Genomic DNA, 23,289 nt, shown 5'->3' with positions numbered 1-23,289 from the left:
TTCTGAAAAAACTTCACTTTCGTCCATGCTGCAATCCTGTTCTTTAAAAAAAAAAAATTGAAAGAACAGAGGGGTTTTTCTGACATTGGTAAAACTCTTTCTACGAGGAAGAAGTCTTTTTCCAAAAGAGCTCTTTTGGAAAAAGGTGTGTGTGGATGGGGAAGAGGGAGTTCTTTTGAAAGAAGAGGAAAAAGGAAAAAGCACAGCCACTCTGTCCATAGTAATCAAAGCTTAAATGTGAGATAGCGTCCATTCAGTGTGGATGCTATCTTTCGAAAAAGCAGATTGATTTTTTGATGCACTTTTTCTGTGTAGATGCTCTCTTATCTCTGTACTTTAACAGTGATCATCAGACCCCAGTGGTTCAGGAGCCAAACTAGAGAGAAGCACTATCCAAAATAGCCACAGTAGTGTGATTTCCTTGCTTCATTTATTACAGTACAATATATTTACATTTAAACACTATGAGGGAAAATATTTTAGTGTTTTTATTTACATATGTAAACCAATCAGGATGCTTTTATAATGTTATTAACCAATTGCAGTTGATAAAAATTATAATATTTGGTTAGTCATTTTGTAGTGAGAAGAAATATATATCTAAATAATGTTATGTAAGTAATTATTCTCACAGCAAAATAGCTATCCATGTGTTATTTTATCAACTATGACTGGTTAATAACATAGTAAAAGCATCCTTGTGGTTAATAACTTAGACTGATTAATAATTAAATCGTGCAGTGTTTCAATACTATGTGTTGCAAAGAGCCACGGGAGACAAAATGAAGAACCAATTGTGGCTTGCAAGCCTCAGACTGAGTATTACTGGGCTAGAATGTAGCAGAATGAAGAATGGGAACAGCCTAAACCTGATTCATTTATTACACTGAATAACAATGATTTTATGAATCACTTGGGTTCCACTCTCACTTGGAGACTGACATGGAAAATACTATAAATATGTAGAGACCCTTTGACCTGAGGCATGATGGGACTGGTAACCAGGTCTCCTACAGGGCTGCCAAAGAATCTGTACTCCATGAAGGCAGGCCAGATATCCCTATGTCAAGGGAGTGTGTGGAACTCATTTTGGGGGATGTGGAAGGCGGGAAGAAGAGAAGAGTCAAACAGGAGGCTCGGGAAGGCAGTCCCAGAGGAGTGGTGGTGTGCTGAACCTATCCTAGGATTTCCTAGAGAGAAGAGGTCAGAAGTCTTCTTGCAGAGAGACAGAAACAAATCTGCATGCGCAGATCGCCCAAACCCGGCTCTTCTGGAGTGCAATCTACTCACCACGGGCGAGTATGTTGTATTATTTGTCGATCCCTGCCCATAGACATCCTGCAAACACCAAGGGTACATCTACACTATGCAGCTATCCCATATCTTAACAAGTCGTCAGTTCTTTTGAAATATTTTTCAAAATAATGGGCACGCTATTTATCATCTCTGTAGCCTTCCTTCCATGAGGGTTAAGGGATGTCTCGAAATAGTGCATTATTTTGAAATTTGGCACTGTGTAGACATGCCAAATTTCAAAATAGCTATTTTGAAATAGATTAGAAATAAAATATGCAATTTGCATAGTGTAAATTGCATATCTTATTTTGAGTTTATGGTGCTGTGTAGACACACCCCAAGTGAGGTTCTGCATGAAACAGATTTACTGAAGTGTATATATATTTTCAGAAATTTCCTGTTCCCCACCTTTTTCCTGTTAGCATCTGCAGCCAGATTGTATTTTTGTGTATATTTAAATAATTTTGGCTTCTCAATGGGAGCTTTTACACAAAGTTGCAGATGCTCACTTCTTAGGATTTAACTCACACTGTTATTAAACTTAAAAAAACAACAAGTCCAGTCATCTGAAGATGTGGGCTGTGCCCATGAAAGCTACATGTTTTGTTAGTCTATAAAGTGCTACCAGACTATTTGTTGTTTTTTAAGTTTATCCTGCACAGACTAACTTGGCTACACCTCTGAAGCTGTTATTAAACTGTCATTATCACATGTACTATTTTCTATCCTATAACAGGAAGATTCAATACCAATATGCCTTTGGAATATAATGTCTTACTAAATGCCGGCAGTACCTCACCATTGGTAAGGCCGGTAGGTCGGCCTCATTTTGTCCTTATGGATGGCCTGGATCCATACACAGAGTACGAGATAAGGATACAAGCTTGCCAGAATGGTAAGAAGGCTTCAGATGATTCACTTGCATGATCGATGGAGAGGGCAAATTTGCAGAATAGATTCAGTTCAACAAAATAGATATCTTATTTCTAAATGGAAGTGAAATGTTTACTCAGTAAAAATAAAGCCTATCATTGTGGAGCTTTATACATTTCCCTGTATTATATCATAAATATTTTAAGTGGAGATTAAAATGTCTGTATTTTGGGAAATATATACTGCTTCATCAAATGCTTTATGGGAATAGCTTAAGTATTTTGAAAGCTCTTGCTCCAATGGTGGTGGTTGCTCCTATTAAGAGTAATAAACAACAAGATAGCTGGAGAGTCCGGATATTTTATAGAAAACAATCGCTTATTACTTCCTTACTTAATGTTCCTGGGAATGTTCGCAATCTCAACTGAGAGAGAAAATCTTGTCAAGTGTCACACAGGACCTGTTTCTTTTCTCCCTTATGCTGGTGTAAACCAGGAGTAACTCCGTTGAATTCGATGAAGTTACACCGGTATAAATTAGTATTAAATTATGAGAATAAGCACTCATTTGAGATACCCGTTTATTTCCAATACACAAACTTGCCATTATTTCATTCCATAACAGACTGAAAATCAGCCTTAAAGAAAATCATGGAAGACTTATTACTGCCTTCAGTGGGAGCAGAGTCAGGCCAACACTGAAAACTTTTGAAATTCCCTTTCAAAGTCTTCAAGGTTCTTCCATTGCTCTTTTTGTTATTGTGTTTTTCATTATGAGACCTTGTTACAGGTTCTGAAGTCCAGTCTCAGAGAGCTGGATTTAGGCAGTTTGACAGCTATCGTGTGACACACAGGATTTAAACATTCATATTAAATATTTTTAAAATGGAAAATGAAACACTTTTTACACCTTGAAAGCTTGTATCAATGCTACCTTTATTTCATATCATGATACATTCTTCTTCCTTATGACTACCACTTATAAATTAGAAACCTCTTCTTTTAGTCACAGAAAATAGCCACTGCATATTCAGAGTCATGAACAACCTTTAGTTCTTACATTTTCATGCTTCACACAATTGAAAGATCACTTTTTTCATTGTGGAAAATGTTAACCTTTTAAGTTAATTCCTGATTTTTCTTCCCAGGTAGCTGTGGAGTAGGCAGTCGAACTTGTGCAAGGACTTTTGAAGCCCCTCCTAAGGAACTGAGCCCACCTATCGTTAGGGCAACTGGATCTGGAGCAATTTCAGTAAAATGGTTACCACCTAGGAAACCAAATGGAATCATAATGAATTACTTTATTCACAGGTAGACAGTTTTTTATCCTCTTGCATTTAGTCTTCATAAAACATTTAATGAAGTAGTCCAAGCACTACTGGTGTATGAACATAGCATTTGAAAACATGTAGCCTGCTGTATGAATCACGAAGTGAAGCTTTGTCTGATTTCTGGCATTTTGAGCGTTAACTAAGGAAGATGCTTGTCAATGAATTGACAAGTTGACAAGGATCTTCATCACGGTTTGTAAACTTGCTCCATGCTGGAGCTACCATAAATGACCTGCAGGAGGTAGAAACCCATTTTATAAAGATTTGAATAAGTGGATGAAAAGAATGAATGGACTAGACTTGTAAAATGCCTTCCATCCATGATTATGCAGAAGATGGCAGATGGAAAAGAGATGGTTTTGATTTGGGTAGGAGGTAGAGTGCATCTGAGCCAAAGTCACAAAGATTTAGTTAGGTTTCTAGGTGAAAAATGAAGTTGGACATAGGAGACAGGTAGTCAAAGACTTAGAGGGGACATGGAAAAGCACGCAAATATAAATTAATGTATAATATGTGTCTGCTTAGAAGCTTAACTAGGAATAGGTGAGATGCTAGTTATCATACTAGGCAAGGCTATTGGTGAGTGGGCCCTCTGTTTAAACATTTAAGATAATTAGGGCAATTTGGAAACCATATATATTATTTGTCAGAAATAATGACATTGGGTAGTATTACTGTGCTCTTCCAGTTAAATTACATGTACAACTCTTGGTGTTAACTAATGTCACCTTGTCAGTCCTCTGCTCTGTAGTGCACTGGCTCCCCTAAGACTGACTGGCATGTCCTCGTTGTGCTCTGGATCTCCCAAGCCCAGCATGCAGCCTTTTGTACCTAAGTTAGCTGTGTTTGGGGGACCTAACTTGGACATTTGCACGGTACAGACCCCTGCAGAACCAATCAGCTTTGTGGAAGTCAGCTGGTAAGATCCTTAATAATGCAATATGGGTCTTTGGGACTCAGAGCAGAACTTCTGCACTAAAGCCTGCCGGCTCTGAGGAAACCAACTAGCATGCTAACCTATCAGGGAAGATGACACATCAGGCTTTGAAGCCTGATTTTCAGATCATCCCATCTCAGAACTTCCTGTCTCAAAGCCTACAGAGCTGGATGCTCCAGTTTCCAGAAGCCATTTTTTTTCTAAAGCTTCAGGTGTTCCCTACGTCCTTTGAATATTAGGAGATTGCATTGCATTGCGTTGTAGTGCAGTTGTGTATAGGAAGGAGGCATTTCCAAAAGCAAGTAAGCCACATTCCTCTTAGCAGATTCTTGAATGTGTAAGAGTCATTAATGTAAATTTACACTTGCTTTAAATGTATCAGCACCGAGTTTCTGAAAATGACTGCTCACTTGAAAAACGTTTTTCAGCTGCTAATTGTTTGAGAAAAAATACATCACATTCCTATGCCAACTGAAAGGAAATAAAGTACAGGTTAGACCTCTGTAATCTTAATTTCTCTTGCCCGGGAACATCTGTGGTCTGACATGCATGGGTGCTCTGGGGCTGGAGCACTCATAGGGAATAGCTACGGGACCTGTGCTCAGCAACTCCTTCCCCAAAGTTTCCAGAGTGCTGCCAATAGCTCATTTACTGCATTCAAGCTCAGGGAAGGAGGGGTAGGAACAGGGACACTGAGTGCACTCAGGAGAGGACGAAGGGTAGTTTAGAGCCCTGCAGCTAGGGGGCAGGAACACAGCCCTGTGGCCAGGCGCACAGTCCAGAGGCCATGGAGCTCTGCCACCAGCCACAGGACTCCACATCTACCTTGCCTCTTCCTCCAAGCACCATCTCTGCTCCATCAATTCCAGCCTCTTTGGTGCCACCAGAGCAGAGCCTTGCAGCTGGTGGTAGCAGAGGGGCCAGCATTGACCTCCCTTAGTCTGGCAAATTCCTTGGTTTGGGATTGGTCAGGTCCCGAGGGTGCCAGAGCAGGGAGGTTCGATATGTATCTGTTTTAGCCCAAGATAGTGCTTCACTCTGCTGGTTTTGTAAATAAAGCGGATGATTACGGTTGCTATTCCATGGCAGCCATAGAAAGGGAAAACAGGAAATATAATGCAGAAAGCCTGCTTCAATGAAAAATACTGTAAATTGAATTTGACAGCATTTGATGGCATTTGATTATTCTAGTCACAGCCAAACAATGATATAAAGAGTAATATGAAACAGAATGTGTTACTGCCTCGCAGACTCAAAAGCAATAAACCTTCCTCCAATGTGACACAATCACTTCACAATCATAATTGTAGCCTGTTTGATACCTCTGAGTACAGCAGAAGGGCACTGACTGACATAGATACATTTTGTTTTTTATTTAAAGTGAAATGAAAATGGCGCACTGGGGCTCCAGATACAATCGTTATATTCACCTACATAGGCATGAATCACTTGGCAGTTATTTCAGTTGAAGTTTAAATGTGCTTAGACAACAACAATATCAAATCTTTCTCAGATAGCAGCAAAAATATCAGAAATTTGTAAGGACAGAAATGGGATGTAAGCATATAGTTCTTTGTCATTCTGTAGCCGCACATACGCTTATATTGTTATAGCAACAAGACTGCAGTATTTCTGGGGGAGGTTATGGCATGTAATTTCTTCTTCATCATTTGTGTCTCCCTTGCTGTATCTTCACCAAAATAAATTAATTTAACTCCAAACATCGAATGTTGGGGAAACCATCATGTGGAGATCTTTCCATTACCATTGCAGGAGTTTTACTCGCATATAGAATTATAAAAGCGCTTACAAAATAATTGTAATTCTGCCAAAAAAAAAATGGATGGAGGTGTGGAAGTGGTTATATTTTACCTCTGCCTGATGAGGCAGCTGTAAAAACCTCGTAAAATAGAGGAAGTCACAGTTTTTTTCAACAAGGACCACAACTTAACAATTATTGTCTCATGAACCACATCCCCTTTCATTTACTATCATGCAATCCACCTCCCCTTGCATTCACTGTTAAATAATATCCTAGTGACAACCATAGCGGTTGCTAGCCTGGCAAAGGAATATTAGGGAAGCAGTTCGATGTATTCGTTGCTCTCTTTTAATGAGATGTAGTAACTGGAAACAAGCCAAGCCAGTGTCATGTGATCACCAGTCATCAAGTGCCCTGGGGTCCACAGTTTAAGAACTGATCTTATGGGAAAAAATACCTATAAAATTATAAATATGTGGGCTCCAATTCAGGTCTGTTTTTAGCTGCTGCAACGTCAACAGACGTATCTCAGCTAAATTCACCAAGGGTGCATTATTTAGAAAATAAATGTAAGTGTGACAATAGTGTAACTTGCACCTACCTGGTGTTCAGTGAGTGCACAAAATGAGACATGGTGGGAGGGGTTTAACAGAAAAATTAACAGCATTAATACAGCAAATGCTATGAGCTGTTGACAGCTGTGAATTGCTCTTCCTTTGTCTTCCCTTTGGAGTGTCAGTTCTGGCTATTTTTCACATTCACTGTATGCCCATTTAGTGTTAGTTATACCATTTTACTACTCCCTGGTATTGTTTACACTCGATGCACAGCTTACCAGGCACTCAGATATTAATGTGATACCAAGACCTATATCAATGGCTATATTGATCTATGTGAGCCCTGCATTTGGTTCACGAGTATTATAATTTTATCTATAATTAATTATAAGTTATGGTCTAAAATGTTGGTTTCACATGCACCCAAATTCAGCTCATGTCTTTTTTTTTTTTTTTTTTTTTTTTGTATATTCTTCCTACCTCAAAATCTGTATTTTTTTTTTTTAAAGGAAACACAGTATACATTTCTGGAGATACGTCATGACTGAATAATAAATAAGGCTACTCTATTGCACTGTGTGGAGGATAGTAGTAGGGGGCATAGGGAAGCACATTGTCCCAGCAAGAATTCATATTGGGCATTTTGCATCAGGTCTGAACAATGCTTCCAGAAGTAGACCCTACTCCCTGGGCCTAGGAACAATATGCAGCACTAGTCCATGTCCTCTTCTGACTTTGTGAGGATTAGTGTCAGGATGGGACATAACTCTGAAGGAGTATTCTGACCCTAGCCTCAGAGGCAGAATTGGTGAATCCAAAAGTACAAGGATTTGCTGACTTTCCTCTCCCCTCCCCTACATGTAAAGGAGGAGAAGAGCAAGTGCTGTAGTGACTGTTACAGCTGTGTGGTTACAGTACAGGTTGTTTCTCCAAAAACCACCATTCTCTGGTCCAGCAACATCCATCATCCAGCAGGATCACAGATGCTTCTGGACCAGAGAGCTTGGGAGCCTAAGGGCAGAGCAGTGCTGGAGTCTCCTGACATTCCCCCCCCTTCCCCAGGAGTGCGGGGCTGGGACACTGCAGCAGCCCCCAGACGTATGGGGCTGGAGTTGAGCCCCATGGCAGAGACAGGTCCAGAACCCCGCAGCTGCCCACTGGAGCACAGAGCCTGGTCCGGAGTCCTGCAGTAGCCCCTAGAGTGTGATGCCGGGGCGAGAGCCCCATGGCTGCCCCCTGGAGTGCAGGGCTGGGGCCAGAGCCCCATGGCTGCCCCCTGGAGTGCAGAACTGGGGCCAGAGCTCCATGGCTGCCCCCTGGAGTGCAGGGCTATGGCCAGAGCTCTATGGCTGCCCCTGGCTGCTCAGGACCAGGGCCCTGTGGCAGGAAACAGAACCTGTGCTGCCTAGAGAGCCAGCAGCATCTGGGCAAGCAGCCCAGCCAAACTGCGGGTGGGGGAGGGCGAAGCAGAAGGTGATGGGCTTAGGGGCAGGTGGCAGGAGGCAAATTCTCTCTTTCAGGGCCAGTCAGGTCCTAGTGGCGCTGGACTAGGGAGGTCCAACCTGCAGTAGCTGTGTAGTCATATGGCATACAGCATGATGCTCTCTCCTCCAGACTCCTGCCAGGGCTCAAGGAATGAATTACTGTTATAACTGATGCAGCAAGCCCAGAAGTGCTGGGGCAATGTCTTGCCAAGCCTGGAGGTGCTGGCACTCAGGCCTGGCAAGCCCTGGAACAAGCTAAGTACTGGATTTGCCCTTTATAAAATAACTCTGAGCATCTTTAAATTGAGCATAGGCAGCAAATCAGTGTGTGCAGTCTGACACAGCTTCCAACTCCTGAAAATGTTATTCTTCTGTGCAGCTCATTGTACAGAAGAAGCACTTCCAGTTAAATGAGCAGTTGAATCTTAAATCTTAAGTCGATTGAAATGATTACAAACTGTTCACCCACTTCTGTTCAAAGTTTATTCATACATGAAGATGTTCTGGGTTTTAGCACCACAGATGGAACCATTTACCTAACCATAAGTTTCATTCATTAAATATTCAGTAGTAATAAGATCTAAATACTTAACCAGACTACAGTGTTCAGCTTTGCTTGCGGCTGAGTTTATGGTTAGTGGCATATCTGAGCTTTCCATTGGAGTAGCTGTTTCTCACAGAATTTCTAAAATGCTACTAAGCATAAATTTGCAAACTCTAAGAAGTGCTTTAATGGTTAATTAAATGGCTGTACAAAGCAAGCCCAGATGTCAGGTATTAAAGAAAACTTTATTACATTTGAAATGACACCACTTTTTAACTTCTATTTAGGAATATTTTTAAATACATTGGAAGGAGACCACATTTACTTATAATTGTTGTGACATAAGGTGTGCATGACACTGCAGCTAGAACTGTTACAATCATGTAGATCTGAGGATACTAGAGAGACAAAGTGGGTGAGTCAGTGTCTTTAATTGGACCAACTTCTGTTGGTGAGAGAGAATTTTCAGTGAAGATAATTCTGCAGACTTTGTGTCTGTTGTTTTGGAGGGACCTGGTGTCACTTTCCTTGTTGTATGCTGGTCTGTGGCAACATGCCTCAAATGATGAGCTTGAAAAGGTTGAGATTGGGGGAGGTTGGGGGAGTTGTTTGAAGGGAAGAGGAAGTTCAGGAAAGATTAATTTCAGAATGGCAGCTCCATCAATTGCAGGTTGAATTTCTTTGATGATACAGCATATGGTGTATCAGTATGTGGTGCATTCAGAGCATATTTTACTGTACTCATGCAAGTTTTCTTGGGCTATTTGAGTGTCTCATTTCAGGATGGGATCTACTTCTCTAGCAGAGTGTTCTTGTTTGGTGACGGTGGTTTTGAGTGTGTTAAAGTGTATATCTTGGACATTCTCCTCAGAACACATTCTGTGATAACAGTGCCTTACAATAAGTAACAGATTGCTTGTTAAGTATCAGAGGGGTAGCCTCTGAATCTGCAAAAGCGATGAGGAGTCCTGTGGCACCCTATAGACCTGCATCTGACGAAGTGGGTCTTTGCCCACGAAAGCTTATGCTCCTACACTTCAGTTGGTCTATAGGGTGCCACAGGACTCCTCATCGCTTTTGCAGATTGCTTGTTGAGTTTGGGGTGCAGAATATGTGGTGATCCAGGGCGTTCTGTATAAAGATGTCTGTTGGGTTCCATGCCTGAAGGTGGCTGTGATATCCAAGAAGATAATGCAAGTGTGATACCCAGCTTGTCTTACTACACATAGATTTGCTACACTTGACTTCAAAAACCTGGGGACAAATTCTTTGTCTTCTCACCTATCTGAGGTATTTCTAAGATGCCTGTCATGTAGCTACTTAAGCGCAGCAAGAAGGAAATATGCCTTACAATGTGGAGTGAGAAAACCACAAAGAAGAGGAGAAAGGGAAAGTATGCATCCATCATTTGTAGAGGTCCACCTCGTGTTGATAAGCACAGTAAATGACAGCTGAGTGATAATTCTCCAAGTGTTTTTAATATGACGTGGAAGAAAGTATGAAAATCAAACTCATGGTACTCAGCTGCAGAACACATGATGAAATATGGTTCAGGGGTCAATGTATAGGTCCACTCTCTTACACCTTATCAAAGGCTCCCACTTCTGTTGTTTTAGGGGTAGCTAGAGAGTCTGATCTTCCTCTTCTTTACCCAACACCATCACCAAATCTTTAGTATCAATATGGTTTGTGGTTTGCTTACTTCCCCAATCTGGAGGAGTGAATCGCAGATATGCACTCTGCTTTTCTCTGGGGTTGTACATCCCAGGGTGTGCTGGAATTCTTCAGTTTCTTGCAACTGGGAGAAATATAGCGGTGTGTGCTTGTGTACATGTCTAAGGGCAGATACAGCTGTGTATATACTTGTGAAAATATGTGCACACACCTATGTACATTATTTATGTTTATATTTGTTTAAAATAAAATGTATGGAGTCTACTATTATAAACACCTGAGATTACTAGTTTTTTTAATAGTCCTGTTGATTTTTGGATCCTTAAAAATAGTGGCTAAAGTTGGACTAACAAAATAAAAACTGACAGAATTATTGAAATTCATATTTTTATCTTGCCAAAGAAATGTTCTTCAGCCAATGTGTATGTGAAACTGTGGTGACACCTGGTAGCCAGACAAACCAATTCCACTACTGGGAATTTGTTGTATTTGTGACACTTGTGACAGATAATGTAATTTGCTTTTTTGTTTGTTAGCATGCAGGAATAAAATTGTTTTATTTATTGTGAAGGCAAAGGTTTCAGTTAAAAGTAAGGAAAATACGTAAATCTTTGTAAGGTAGCATATAAATTTCACTGAGATTTATCAGAGTCTTCAAACTCCAGGATTCATTCCAGATAAATATTTTTATTCCTAGTAAAGATAAGTGATTTGACATCTTCATCCAGGAACTTATCACCTACATTTATCTATCAAATTTAAGTTGACATCCCAGTGGGGCCAAACTGTGAAAGAGAAGCCGATCACTTGGACCTCCACTAAAGCTGAGGAAAGTGCCTCAAAATATTTAAAGTAGAAAAAACCCCAGTTATATATAAACAATCCTTTAAAACTGTTTATATATATATATATATGAATGAATTGTTTGTCTATTTTGCCCTTTGTGTTCTAGGCCCACGGTTCTCAACTGTGAGGCTGTAAATAGGTTTCAGGGAATCCACCAAAATGAATCAGAGAGTGAGGCTGACATTAGACTCATTAGGCCCCAGAACAAGGCCAAAGTCCCACACAAGCCATTGCATGGGGTCCCAAGCAATTGCTCTGCTTGCTAGCTCCTGATGCTGGCCCTGGCTTTCAATCCACTAGATATGCAGAAAAACAGTTGTGCCAATGGTGGACATGGAGTTTTTATAGCATGTTGGAGGGAGTCTCAGAAAGAAAAAGGTTGAGAACCCCTGTACTAGAGAACTGACTGCTTTCAATAATAAAGTAGAGCAAAATCTTCAGAACTGAGTGTTGGCGTTAGACTCCTAGGTCCTGATTTAAGTACCTACATAAGTGTCCTCATTTTCAAAAATGTAGAGACTTTGCAACACTTGAGAAGTAGATAAATCATTTTGGTAGCTAAATATGACCTTGTTTTAGGCACTCGTCTTGAAAACCTTGGGCCTGGAATGTTCCAGAATAAAGGACAATGTGCAGTGCTAATGCTATTACAGTACTATTGTTTGAGGTTTTGCAGTTTTCTCCTACTCAAGGGCAAAGAGAAATTAGATATCTACCTTTTTCCTTGAAAATGTTTTCAGTAGTCAATTTCTGACATAGGCTGATGACTTATAAGACAACATAAGGAGGGCAGTTCCTTGCCTGTAAAATATACAGACATAAGCTCTGTATGGGTATGTCTACACTTGCAGCCTATTTCAGAATAGGGCTGCAAATGTAGGCATTCGGAATTGCAAATCAAGCCCAGGATTTAAATATCCCGCGCTTGATTTGCATCTTCCCGGCTGGGTGCCATTTTTGAAATTTACAAGCCCGGAATAACTGCCCGTGTCTACACACAGCAGTGAAACGGGCATTCAAAATAAAGCCCTATTTCGAACTACCTGTTAAACTTCATTGCAGGAGGAATAACAGGTAGTTCAAAATAGGGCTTTATTTCGAACGCCCATTTCACTGCCACATGTAGACGCGGGCAGTTATTCCAGGCTTGTAAATTTCAAAAAATGCCGCCCGGCTGGGAAGATGCAAATCAAGCCCGAGATATTTAAATCCCGGGCATGATTTGCAATTCCGAATGCCTACATTTGCAGCCCTATTCCGAAATAGGCTGCAAGTGTAGACATACCCTATCATTCTCAATTATTGTCTGAATTTAGCACTTGAACTTCAGCATCATCTTCCTGTGTTTAAGTCACTGTAAGTTTGACATGGACTGGTTTTATTTGAATTTCAGACGTCCAGTGAACACTCAGGAGGAGCTTCTATTGTTCATCTGGTCTGAAGGAGCCTTGGAATTTATCGATGCTTCTGATGCATTGCAGCCATTCACCATCTATGAGTACCAAGTCAGGGCTCAAAATTCCAGAGGTTCAGTGGATAGTATGTGGTGTTCAGCACAAACTTTGGAAGCTCCACCTTGGGGCATGAAAGCCCCTGCAGGGCAAGCTACAAGTGCATACTCCGTGCTGCTGAATTGGACCCAACCTGTATCTCCCAATGGGGTTATTTCTCAGTACCGTGTGGTATATCAAGAGAAACAAAGTGATCCAACATTTAGCATCCCAGCTATTACAGCATTAACTGTAACGGTAAGAACTGTATACTAGAACTACCAGCGTCTGATTGTTTTGTATTACGTTTTGACCTGTGTTACTTTAAATGGTATAGATAGTCATTTTTTTCCACTTGGGTCCCTGCAGTTAGCCTGTGCACACCTAATGTATACTCAGATACATATCCTGTGTGTGCATAACAGCTACCCATGCAGATTTCTAATAATTGATATATAGATACTAATGTCTCATTTTGAGCACTAAGCAGGGTGTGTGTGTGTGTGTGTGTGTGTGCACATACTTACTTTAAGTATCTAACTTTGAAAATGTGGTTCTAAATATTATATTTAACTGTTCATAGAGTTCAAGGGCAGAAAGGACCATTGTGATTATCAAATCTGACCTCTTGTGTAACACTATCCATGGAACATTGCCATAATAATTCCTAGAGAACATAGGCACTGACTTCCCCCAGGCCAAGTGGGTGCTTGGTCTCATCCTTTCCCCCAATTCCTTGTCCCTTTCCTGAGTGCAACCCATCCCTTTTCTTCCTCTCCTTCTCAGAGCTGTCTGTGGTAGGTGGCAGGCATTAGGAGGGACGGGGAGTAGCTGATCAGTAAGGAACATCTACAACGCTGGGCTAAAGTCAAATTAAGCTACTCAACTTCAGCTATCTCAATTACATAGATGAAGTGGAAGCGGCTTAACTCAGCTGTTGGCGCTGTCTGCACAGCAGGAAGTTGAAGGAAGAACACTCTTCTTTTGACTTCCCTTACTTCCTCATGAAATGAGGGTTACAGGAGTTGGAGTAAGAAGTCCTCCAGCTCGATATTATTTCGAAATAAAGGTGTGTAATGTAGATGCGCACTATGTTATTTCAGAATAACCTCAGTTAATCCAAAATTATGCTGCTGTGTAGACATATCCCAAAGGGCCTGGTGGGAAGGAGGCACAGGTGTGGGAGGTGGCTGCTGGTATGTCCTAAGAACCTGCTATTTTTTTCCATAGGGGCTCTAGCCCCAGAGCACCCACAGAGTCAGTGCCTATGCTAAAGCATATATTTTAAACAGCCATCCAATTTAATTTTTATTCTTTTATTGTTTTAAGAAGTTGGTAATAGCAAGTTAAACAGAATCAATCCCGCTTGGATTTAGTGTTTTTATTCATCTGAAATCAGTGCTGGTTTGAGCATGACATAAAAGTTATTGTTGGTTCTACATATGTGATTTATTTACAGAATCTATGAAGATTTGCCTCATAACTCTTCAGAATAAAGCACACAAACTTTTACTTGTTGCTGAAATCCGGCACACAAAATATGTAACAATAATAATACATATATGGTTCAGTTCACATCAAAGTGCTTTACAAACATTAATTAATTCCCACTGAGGTACTATTATCTCCATTATGGGTAAACTGAGGCACGGGTTAATGTTACTATAAACATCATACTATAAGTCAGTGGCAGAACTGGTACTGCTGTCTGCAACTACTGACTTGTTCTCTCCTCTAATTATTCACTTAAAATCTTTCCATAAAGAAAGCTATTGCATTTGACAGTCTTCTGGAAACAATCTTTTGTGATATTCCAAGAGTCTCTTGTGCTGGTATAATTTAAACTTGGTATAATATAAATATTATTTAATTTAATACATAAGTATAATATAAACTTGAATACCTTAGATATTCTGACATTACTTTTATCCAAAATGTGGTCATGTTCCAAGAGCACTGTCCAGTTACATTGAAAACCCGAAATTATTCAACATGCCATTTATAATCAGATAAATCAAGTTGTACATGGTGGTGTGCTGAAATTTAATATTCAATAATAAGGCCTTATAGTAAACTTCCTTAAAAAAAATCCGTTTGCCATAAAATGAATGGGCTCCACTGAGGAATCTAAGATACTACAGGTAGATGTTTATGTTTCTAAAGCAGCACTTTATCATTCCCAAAAGCCTTATATCATTCCCAGAAGGGGAGACACTATATCATTCCCAGAAGGGGAGGGATAGCTCAGTGGTTTGAGCACTGGCCTGCTAAACAGAGTTGTGAGTTCAATCCTTGTGGAGGCCATTTAGAGATTGGGGGCAAAAATTTGCCAGGAATGGTATGTGGTCCTGCTGTGAAGGCAGCGGACTGCACTTCATGACCTTTCAAGGTCCATTTTGGGAGATAGGCAATCTCCATTAATTTTATTTTATTTTATTCTTAAAGCATTAGACTTATAATGCCTCTTACTGTGAAAAATGAGGTCCTGCTTTAAATGACAAGAATGTTTGCTTTTGTCCACTGCGATCCATTGTTTCAGAATTGTACAGCAATCTGGGTTGTAAAAGTATAGTCTGGGACTTTTCAAAGAAGCCTACCTTCCATTGAATTTCCATGAATTTTGGTCACCGAATTTCTTTAGGTTCATTTGAAAAGCCCAGCCAGGATGTGTGATGTGATGGCTACAATTTCAAAATGGAGCAATGTCAGTAGCTCTTTTTAACCTCCAATATGTTGCTGAGAATGAGAATTCTCTTGTCCAGTCATGCACTGCTGTGTCTTCTAGACATGCCAATAACACCAGAAAACATGCAAGATGGTTGTACTGTGGATAATCAAATCTTCTAAAATGGCCTTTTAAGTAATGTATCTACAGTGTGTTTCTTTAAGAGCATCATGTAAAAGCCTTTTAAATTAGCAGCTATTGTTGGTTGAATTCATATCTTTCTGGTTCCAAAATGCCTTTTTTCTTCTCTCCCAAACACCAACTGAAATAACAATTACATTAGTAGCATATGCAAAATTTGCCGACAAATGCTAAGATTTAGTTGGAATTGGTCCTGCCTAGAGCAGGGGGCTGGACTTGATGACCTTCTGAGGTCTCTTCCAGTTCTATGATTCTATGATTACAGCGACTTACACTTTTTTAAAACTTTTCTGTGTGTTAATATTACACTGCGTTTTGGAAATAAATCTCTGCACTTAATTTTCCTCTCTCCTATGCTTGTTTTATATTAGGGCAACTACATTGTATTCAGTGAAATTAGCCCAGATTTATACCAGTGTAACTGAGACCAGAATCATGCCTTTTGTGTTCTGAATATAATGTAACCACTAGAGCCTTGAATCAAAGATAATGACACAAATGCGCTGAGTCCTGTTATCAAAGCTATCCTGAGGGTAGGTTTATTATTACAACAGGTGAAAACCTGGCCACGAAGTTTCAAAGTTACAAGCCCTTGGAAATAGAATTTTATCATGAAATTGCTGATACACCCTTAACTGTAGCTTTTGTGAATGAGACACTTTAATTAAAATGTAATTTTATTGAAGGAACTAGCATTCCAATGATTAAACTTCCACAGCTTTAAAATATAGCTTTCAGGGGTACTAGGCTAAATCATTTAATCTCCTAAAGCGTTTCTATTGGAGGTCCCCATGGGATAAGCCATTAGTCATTCTCTCACACAAGCTTCCATGTTTCAATGCAAGACCAAGTATTGAGCAAGCAATGAGCTCTGTCCTTTATTTAATCTGCTAGACTGTTCTTATCACATTCAAATATTCCATGAGGGGGGGGGGGGGGGGGGGGGGGGGGGGGGGGGGAAAGGAAATGCCAGTCTTGTAAGGTTCATGCTCAGACATGCTTTTGTTACTCTCACCTTTGCTCCCTGCCTATGAGACATGACATGGCCAAAACATGTTAAGTTTGACCAAAATAATACATTTAAGGCCTTTATGGGGAACAGTGATGCATAATAAAAAATAGAGGCCTGGTAATACCACTGCAGGCTCCTTTGTCTTGATTATTTTTTTCAAACCATTTCCACATCCAAATGAGATTTGCCTTGTTGGTTTTCAAAACACTTCATAGGTTTATTCTACCTCGCTGAAACATAGCATGTAAAGTTGTGGATATTTAATTTAATATGTATCAAATCTGGGGCCTAGAACCTTAAAATTCTCTCTGACCACTTTAAATTTTATGATGCCAATGGGACTAGAATTTGAATCTCTACATTCTAAAATCACTAACTCCTTCCACCTGAACGAAAAAAGAATCCCCATTAGCTGCTAGCAGCATAGGAGATATGATCCACAGTGAAGCAATTTTGATTCTCTCCAGTAGAGGACAATGTCCTCAGATTACGCATGACAGACTGACCACATTCTGTAATATTCTAAACAAATCTTATGGAATTAAGATAAATATGATTGAATTAAGTTAACTTTATTGAATAGGTTAAATATCTCTCAAGTACAATTCATTAGACATGTAATTGTGTACGTGTTGTTCTGAAAATGTACATTTTGTAAGGCATCTGGTGTTAGCATGATTCCTCTGGTTACAATTACTTTGAAACCACTCTCTAGGGAGGTCTGCATGTAATAGTTCAAATGGATTCTCCAGGGATCAACAGACAGAGTAAGGGATTTTGGATGAATAGCCTGGTTTTGAACTAGCCAAACATTTCCTGATCCGGCAAATGGACAGGAGCCCTGGTCTGGACAGTCTTAGTCCTTAGAGTAAACTTGCAATAGGAGCAGGGAAAATATGGCCCATTGGCCAGATCTAGCCCACCAAGCCTTCAGATCTGGCTCACCATGTGTATGTTTACACTAGCCCCCTAGTTTGAACTAGGGAGGCTAATGTAGGCATTCGAAGTTGCAAATGAAGCCCAGGATTTAAATATCCCGCGCTTGATTTGCATCTTCCTGGCCACCGCCATTTTTAAATGTCCCTTAGTCTGAACTCCATGCCCGCGGCTACATGTGGCAGGGAGTAGGTAGTTCGAATTAGGACCCCAAACTCCACTCAGAGCTGCTGGGGCCACACATCCTGTGGGGGTCTCCATGCGCTGCCCCCACCCTCAGCACAGTCCTCTCAGCTTCCACTGGTGGGAGACGATTTTGATATGCCCTGTGAAGGTTCCTGTGGTATTCATTACTCAGCCACCCCAGAACCTGGATAGGGGATATCAGCCCAGAGCAGTCTGGTCCAGGGCTGAAGGTCCACTGTCTGGTGGCGTGGAGAGGGTGCTCAAGGCTTCTCTGGGTGGGGAGAGCTTCTGGCTCCAGCCAAGGGAGGAGGCACAGGGCCTGCATTCAGGAATTACTGTCAGCGGGCCTGAGTAAATGAGAGAAGTTGAGTATGGTGCTCTGCACATGTATAGAAGACATGTGCCATCAAACTCTGCTTTATTTGAGATTGTATAGTCCCTTGTTTCTGCACAGATCCCCACTGACTTCAGTTGGACTCTGCGTGGGCTCTAGCAATGTGCTTATGATTGCAGGATTCGGACATTTGTGTACTAAACCAGTTGCTCCTCAGTAGAGAGTAACTAAGGGTACTATGTATATTTCAAAGGACAGAATAAAAGACTAGAAATTCTCATGTAATTGATAGATTTTTAGTTTCTTAGGCCCCGGCCCTGCAAACACGCGTACACTTAACTTTAATCATGTGAGTAGTCCCCTTGAATTTTGTAGGATGAGAGCTTCTGATTTGCATCTGCATATTTTGTCTTCATGTAACTTGCACAGAGAGGGTTCTCCCAGACTATTTGTACCAATATAATGTATACAAATTTTATCGCATGAATAAATACACACTGTAAATATAAGGATGGGAAAAAACAGAACAATATCAGTAAGAGTTTTCCTATACATATAATACGTAATCTATTCAAATGCCTTGGGAACCAAGGATATGTTTTAAGGATACAGGATGAAGGAAAATGAAATACTGACGCATATCATAAATTCAGAATATGTGCCACTTAGCAGAGACCAAAAGCTGTAAATGGCAGTGGAGGGCAAAAGTTAATTGAACTGCTGCGCAGTTGTTAACAAGTGGGAAGAATCTACCACTAGAATCAAGATGGCTGCCCGAAAAGTGCCCCATTACAGCCAAGAGATCATATCCTTAGCTCTGCAAGGGCTTATGGGTTAGGGGGAAATCATACACAGATGACTAATTTTTTTATGGTTCACAGCCGATCAAAGTGAAATTCAGCAGCTGTTCAGGACAAGTGACCACTCTAACGGCTGTAATATAACCCACTAAATAGAGAGGGAATTGCATGAGAGCAAGAGGTTAGCAGTGATTATCGGCAGGTGAGTGCTTTATTGAAGTTGAAAGACCATTAACATTGATGGAGTAATTATTTCAACTTGAAAGTAATTACCTTGATGGGTGATAACTTCTCTAGTGTTCCTAGATTTGATTGGACTAAACAATTGTGAACTCTTGAAGCCTAGAAAAATATTACAACAATATTGCAACGTTTAAATTACTGAAACCACTGCTAGAGTATTTTAATTATGCCTAACAGTGAAAAGAATTTAACTTACAACATCCAGTGAGTGACCTCTCAAGTATAGAGACATTTGCTTTCTAATTCAAATGAAATGACCCACACCCACCACATGTGTAGCACATGTGATTGTTTTACTAATGAACCATTTCTTGTAATTCAGCTTTTAAAATGTAAAAGCTTATCTGCAGAATTTCAGAATGGGGCTATACTGGAATTCTTTTCAGTTTTATTTACCTATGAACTGGGGAGGCCCCAAAATAGAAAATGTTTTTCATCTTTTTTTTCCATCTGAGTCTTGTAAGTTTGTATAACACGAAAAGAGGAATGTACCCGCACATTCTGCAATATGAATGTGTTGTCTTCGACACAACAGCTGTGTGACTAGGCGTTTAGATAGGCACTGACACACACATACAGAAACTGAGCAAGTGTTTCAGTGAGCCCCCGCTCTGACTCAAAGTACCTAAGGGTGGTAGGTGATCTAGAGTTTACGAGTTTCATATCTCACGATCAGCCATCTGAGCCATTCAGTCCTTATATTTTATTGTACCAGTCTGTGTCACATGACTAGTTTAAACAGAGATAAAAACAGGAAGTGATAATTTTCCTGAGACTCTCCTTTGTGGGCAGTTTTTATTTCATAAAAACATTTTTATTTTGTTTTAATTTAATCTTACCACCAACTCTTCAGAAATCCTTCTGCTGATGTCTGAATTGTTTTTGGCCATTCTGTTCTGTAACATGACCTCTCTTTTCTAAAAGGGTTAATAAGAATTAGATGTCTCAGGTTTCCCTTGTCATGAAGGATATGGTACTTTTTAAAGAAATTAGACCCCTATTTGAAATTTTCTAGAATATTCTTTTATTTTTGTGTCCTATACTGTAAAGGGCCTAGTATTTTACATGTTCTGTGTGTGAAACATTTATACCCTTTATTGTGGTTCCATATGTCTCGCATTTGAGCAAACTAATCAGTCAGCTTAGTAATATATTTGACTGAAAATCTGATTGGTTTTATAACCAAAATAAATGGTTACTAAGGGACAGTCAGTCCACAATGTAATAAAAGAATGTTCCATCCCAATATTCTATTGGAATGTTCCAATTTGTTACATTGTCATGTTTGGCAAATTTTGGAGGTAAGTATATTTTAAAGGAAGAATTCTTAGTCAGAGTTCAATAGACTTTCTTACAGAGCTCAAATACATCTATTGAAATTAGCCACACACAAAAAAGATGTACAGTGGGGGAAGAAAAATAAGTTTATCAGTTAACTTGTCCATATGTAAGTTTTTCAAATTAGAGTTATTTAGGTAATAGAAAAAAATAATTGAATTTGAGTAGATTTTTAGAAGTAAATTAACCCAAGTTCCACCTTGACAACATCAGGTGTTTGCAAAACCTCTGTTTGATACATTTATTAAAATGTAGCTCTGTGAAATATCTTGGCTACTGGAGTTCCAGATCTGAAAATGTCAAAAGCTGTTTACTGATTTCCAATTATCTTGTATTCATAATGACTGGGAATTCTAATCTTGTATTTTTGTATCCTAATTATTTTTTTAATTAACATGTAATTTTGCAGAAAGAGAAATATTGCATCTGTTTAAAAACAAATGAGCACTAGGTGAACGAAGGGTTTGGTAAAGATATTAAGTCTTTTACTTCCAAGGAACCAATTTTAATCCAATCCAGGTCAGTAGTATCCAAAAGTCACTCTCATCAAACAGCTGAGTGGGTGGGTTCACCCAATACTTATAATGCTCTCTTATTTCCTCCCTCTTTCTCTTCCTTTTGTCCTTGCTGAAAACACCACGAGAGCTTGTATAATCTCATTACACTCTCCATTTCTCTAGTGTATTGTCCTCATTTATAAATATATAAAGCTCTTTGGGGCAGGGAATGTGCTGTGGTCTGTTTATAAGGTGCCATGTTAATGTCCAAAACTACACAAATATCATTGCAATTATCATAGTAATTACATTGAATAGTAGCCATATCTAGAAGGCAGTATTTAACAGACTTAAATGTTACTTTTTGAGAGGAAGCAAGCAATGAGTTCTATAGTACAAGTTCCTATTGGATGATTATGGTCCTGAGTTTTATTTTTGTTGAAGCAATTACTAATGTAATGGCTGGATACTTGTGCCCACTAGAGCCTGGTTCTGTGATTTTTTTAGGATGGTTATTGATCTCTTGCTGAGCTGAGATTTCAGTTTTATGCCAGATAGCTTGATTAATGGGTTGGTTTCTGTAAGTGGACTGAATGGGGGTAGGAATCATGGGCAGCCCATACTGCCAACCCTAAATCCGTCAAGTCGCATAGCTCATTATGAAACAGTTATCAAGTGTACATGAAAAATTAATTGGGCTCAGTTTGATTCTGAAAAGAATCAGCTTTCTACTTGGCGGTCCCCCCAATCTTTCCAGATGTTATGCACTAGCCCCTTGAGAAGCAGCAAAGGGAGATGTATTAATACATTGTATTGATTAGATCAAGACCCCTGACAGTTATTTGTAGAGATACCATCTGGCAGCTGTTAGAATTCCTTCACCAAAAACAGGACGTGACATGTTATTAATCTCAACTCTCTAACTATAGACCGTTGCCTTTTCTGCTAAGCCGCATTTTACCATTCGTAGGAGATGAAGGCAGACCTGAAGGGTGCTGAAATTAAGGTTATTACACAAATTGAGCCATATGGTCCAAATATTTCAGCAAGAAAATTGCCAGGCAATAAAAATTGCTCCTGCCTTCCTAATGGTGTAAATTACAGTTTAACCATGGCTCTAATGATGTCCTTCTGCCGCGCTTAACTACTGTTACATGAAGGACATTGTTTTAAAAATATAAAAAAACAAGTAAATGCCAGCAGTGTGTTTTACAATCTGTTAGTGTGTCATTAAGAACACTGTCAGAATTACATAAACATAATGGCAGGCAACCTAGCATACAAAGGAACAAATATGGAAATAGAAAGTGTCTTGAAAACTCCTTTAGCTCTGTAATGTCAAGAGCCCTTTCCCTTTTGGAACTTTTCCAGTCTGAAAAGTCATGGCTTCTTATTTATTCCATTTCTCACACAGACGCTGATGGAAACTTAAAAACAGATGTATTGTGCATATGTAATAATATGGGAGTAATTGTGCCTACATGTTATAACAGAGCTATAGAGAGAGCTGATTGTATAGAAAAAAACCCTGAATATTTTTGCAGTAGAAAAGCTGATTTTGATCTCTTGTGATTTGTGGCTTCATATTTTTTATTTGCAAATATTTGGAAAATGGCAGGGTATTCATGGACGTGTTCTAGAAGCCCAAACCTTTCATCAATTTTTAGCACCAAGGATATTGATCTTAAAATTCCTATAAAAAGTGCCTTTTTTCTCTTATTTTTTATTAATTTTTTAGAAAAATTTATTCATCCAATCCAGGAGCTCAAATGATACCTTGTGACAGTCAGACAGCACAGAGATAAAATAGTGAATAATTAAAGTGAACATTCACATATAATATCTTATCTAGAAATCATTTGTCCAAACTGTATTGTGAATACAAATAAGGAATAAACTTCAAGAAAATCATTATGGGTTAACATAACAATAAAGTAATAAAGGATATACATTCATAGCAAATAATACTCATAATGTCAAGTTTGGTCAGCTCTAGTTTAATTGGTATGTAAATTTTCATTCAACATATGGATATTTTTCCATTGGATATTTCCTTTCCTGATGGATGTCAGCATAGCTCTGTTACGTTCAGGATCTGGCCAATTGCATACATATGTCCTATATAGACAGGAGAAAAAGAAGCACAGGGGAGGTTAGCTCACTAATTTTGATAAATTATTCAACTGACACTGTGTTGTCAACATCTGCAGTTTTGTCACATCTCTAGTAATATTTGATGTTTTTCTTAAATCCTTTCCTTCAGGAGTCATGTGATTATATGACA

General features: G+C 39.4%; 2 protein-coding genes across 2 annotated transcripts in view; both read left to right on the top strand.

The window, feature by feature from the left end:
• LOC102451796 (usherin) overlaps positions 1-3,029 on the top strand; it is a 102,597-nt gene extending 99,568 nt beyond the window's left edge. The window contains exons 20-21 of the mRNA XM_089777170.1: positions 2,033-2,191; positions 2,959-3,029. Of these exons, the coding sequence (XP_089633296.1) occupies positions 2,033-2,191; positions 2,959-3,029 (230 nt within the window). The remainder of the gene's footprint in view (positions 1-2,032; positions 2,192-2,958) is intronic.
• Positions 3,030-3,322: 293 nt separating this feature from the next.
• Positions 3,323-23,289, top strand: part of LOC149525175 (usherin-like) — an 86,483-nt gene continuing 66,516 nt past the window's right edge. The window contains exons 1-2 of the mRNA XM_089777450.1: positions 3,323-3,479; positions 12,697-13,051. Coding sequence (XP_089633576.1) covers positions 3,460-3,479; positions 12,697-13,051 — 375 coding nt within the window. The 5' untranslated portion in view covers positions 3,323-3,459. The remainder of the gene's footprint in view (positions 3,480-12,696; positions 13,052-23,289) is intronic.

This window comes from Pelodiscus sinensis, chromosome 3 (genome assembly GCF_052426305.1).
Source record: "Pelodiscus sinensis isolate ZL-2025 chromosome 3, ASM5242630v1, whole genome shotgun sequence".
In the NCBI taxonomy this organism is placed as follows: Eukaryota; Metazoa; Chordata; order Testudines; family Trionychidae; genus Pelodiscus; species Pelodiscus sinensis.
The sequence above is the reverse complement of the archived record's forward strand: the minus strand, read 5'-3'. Positions and strand labels throughout refer to the sequence as shown.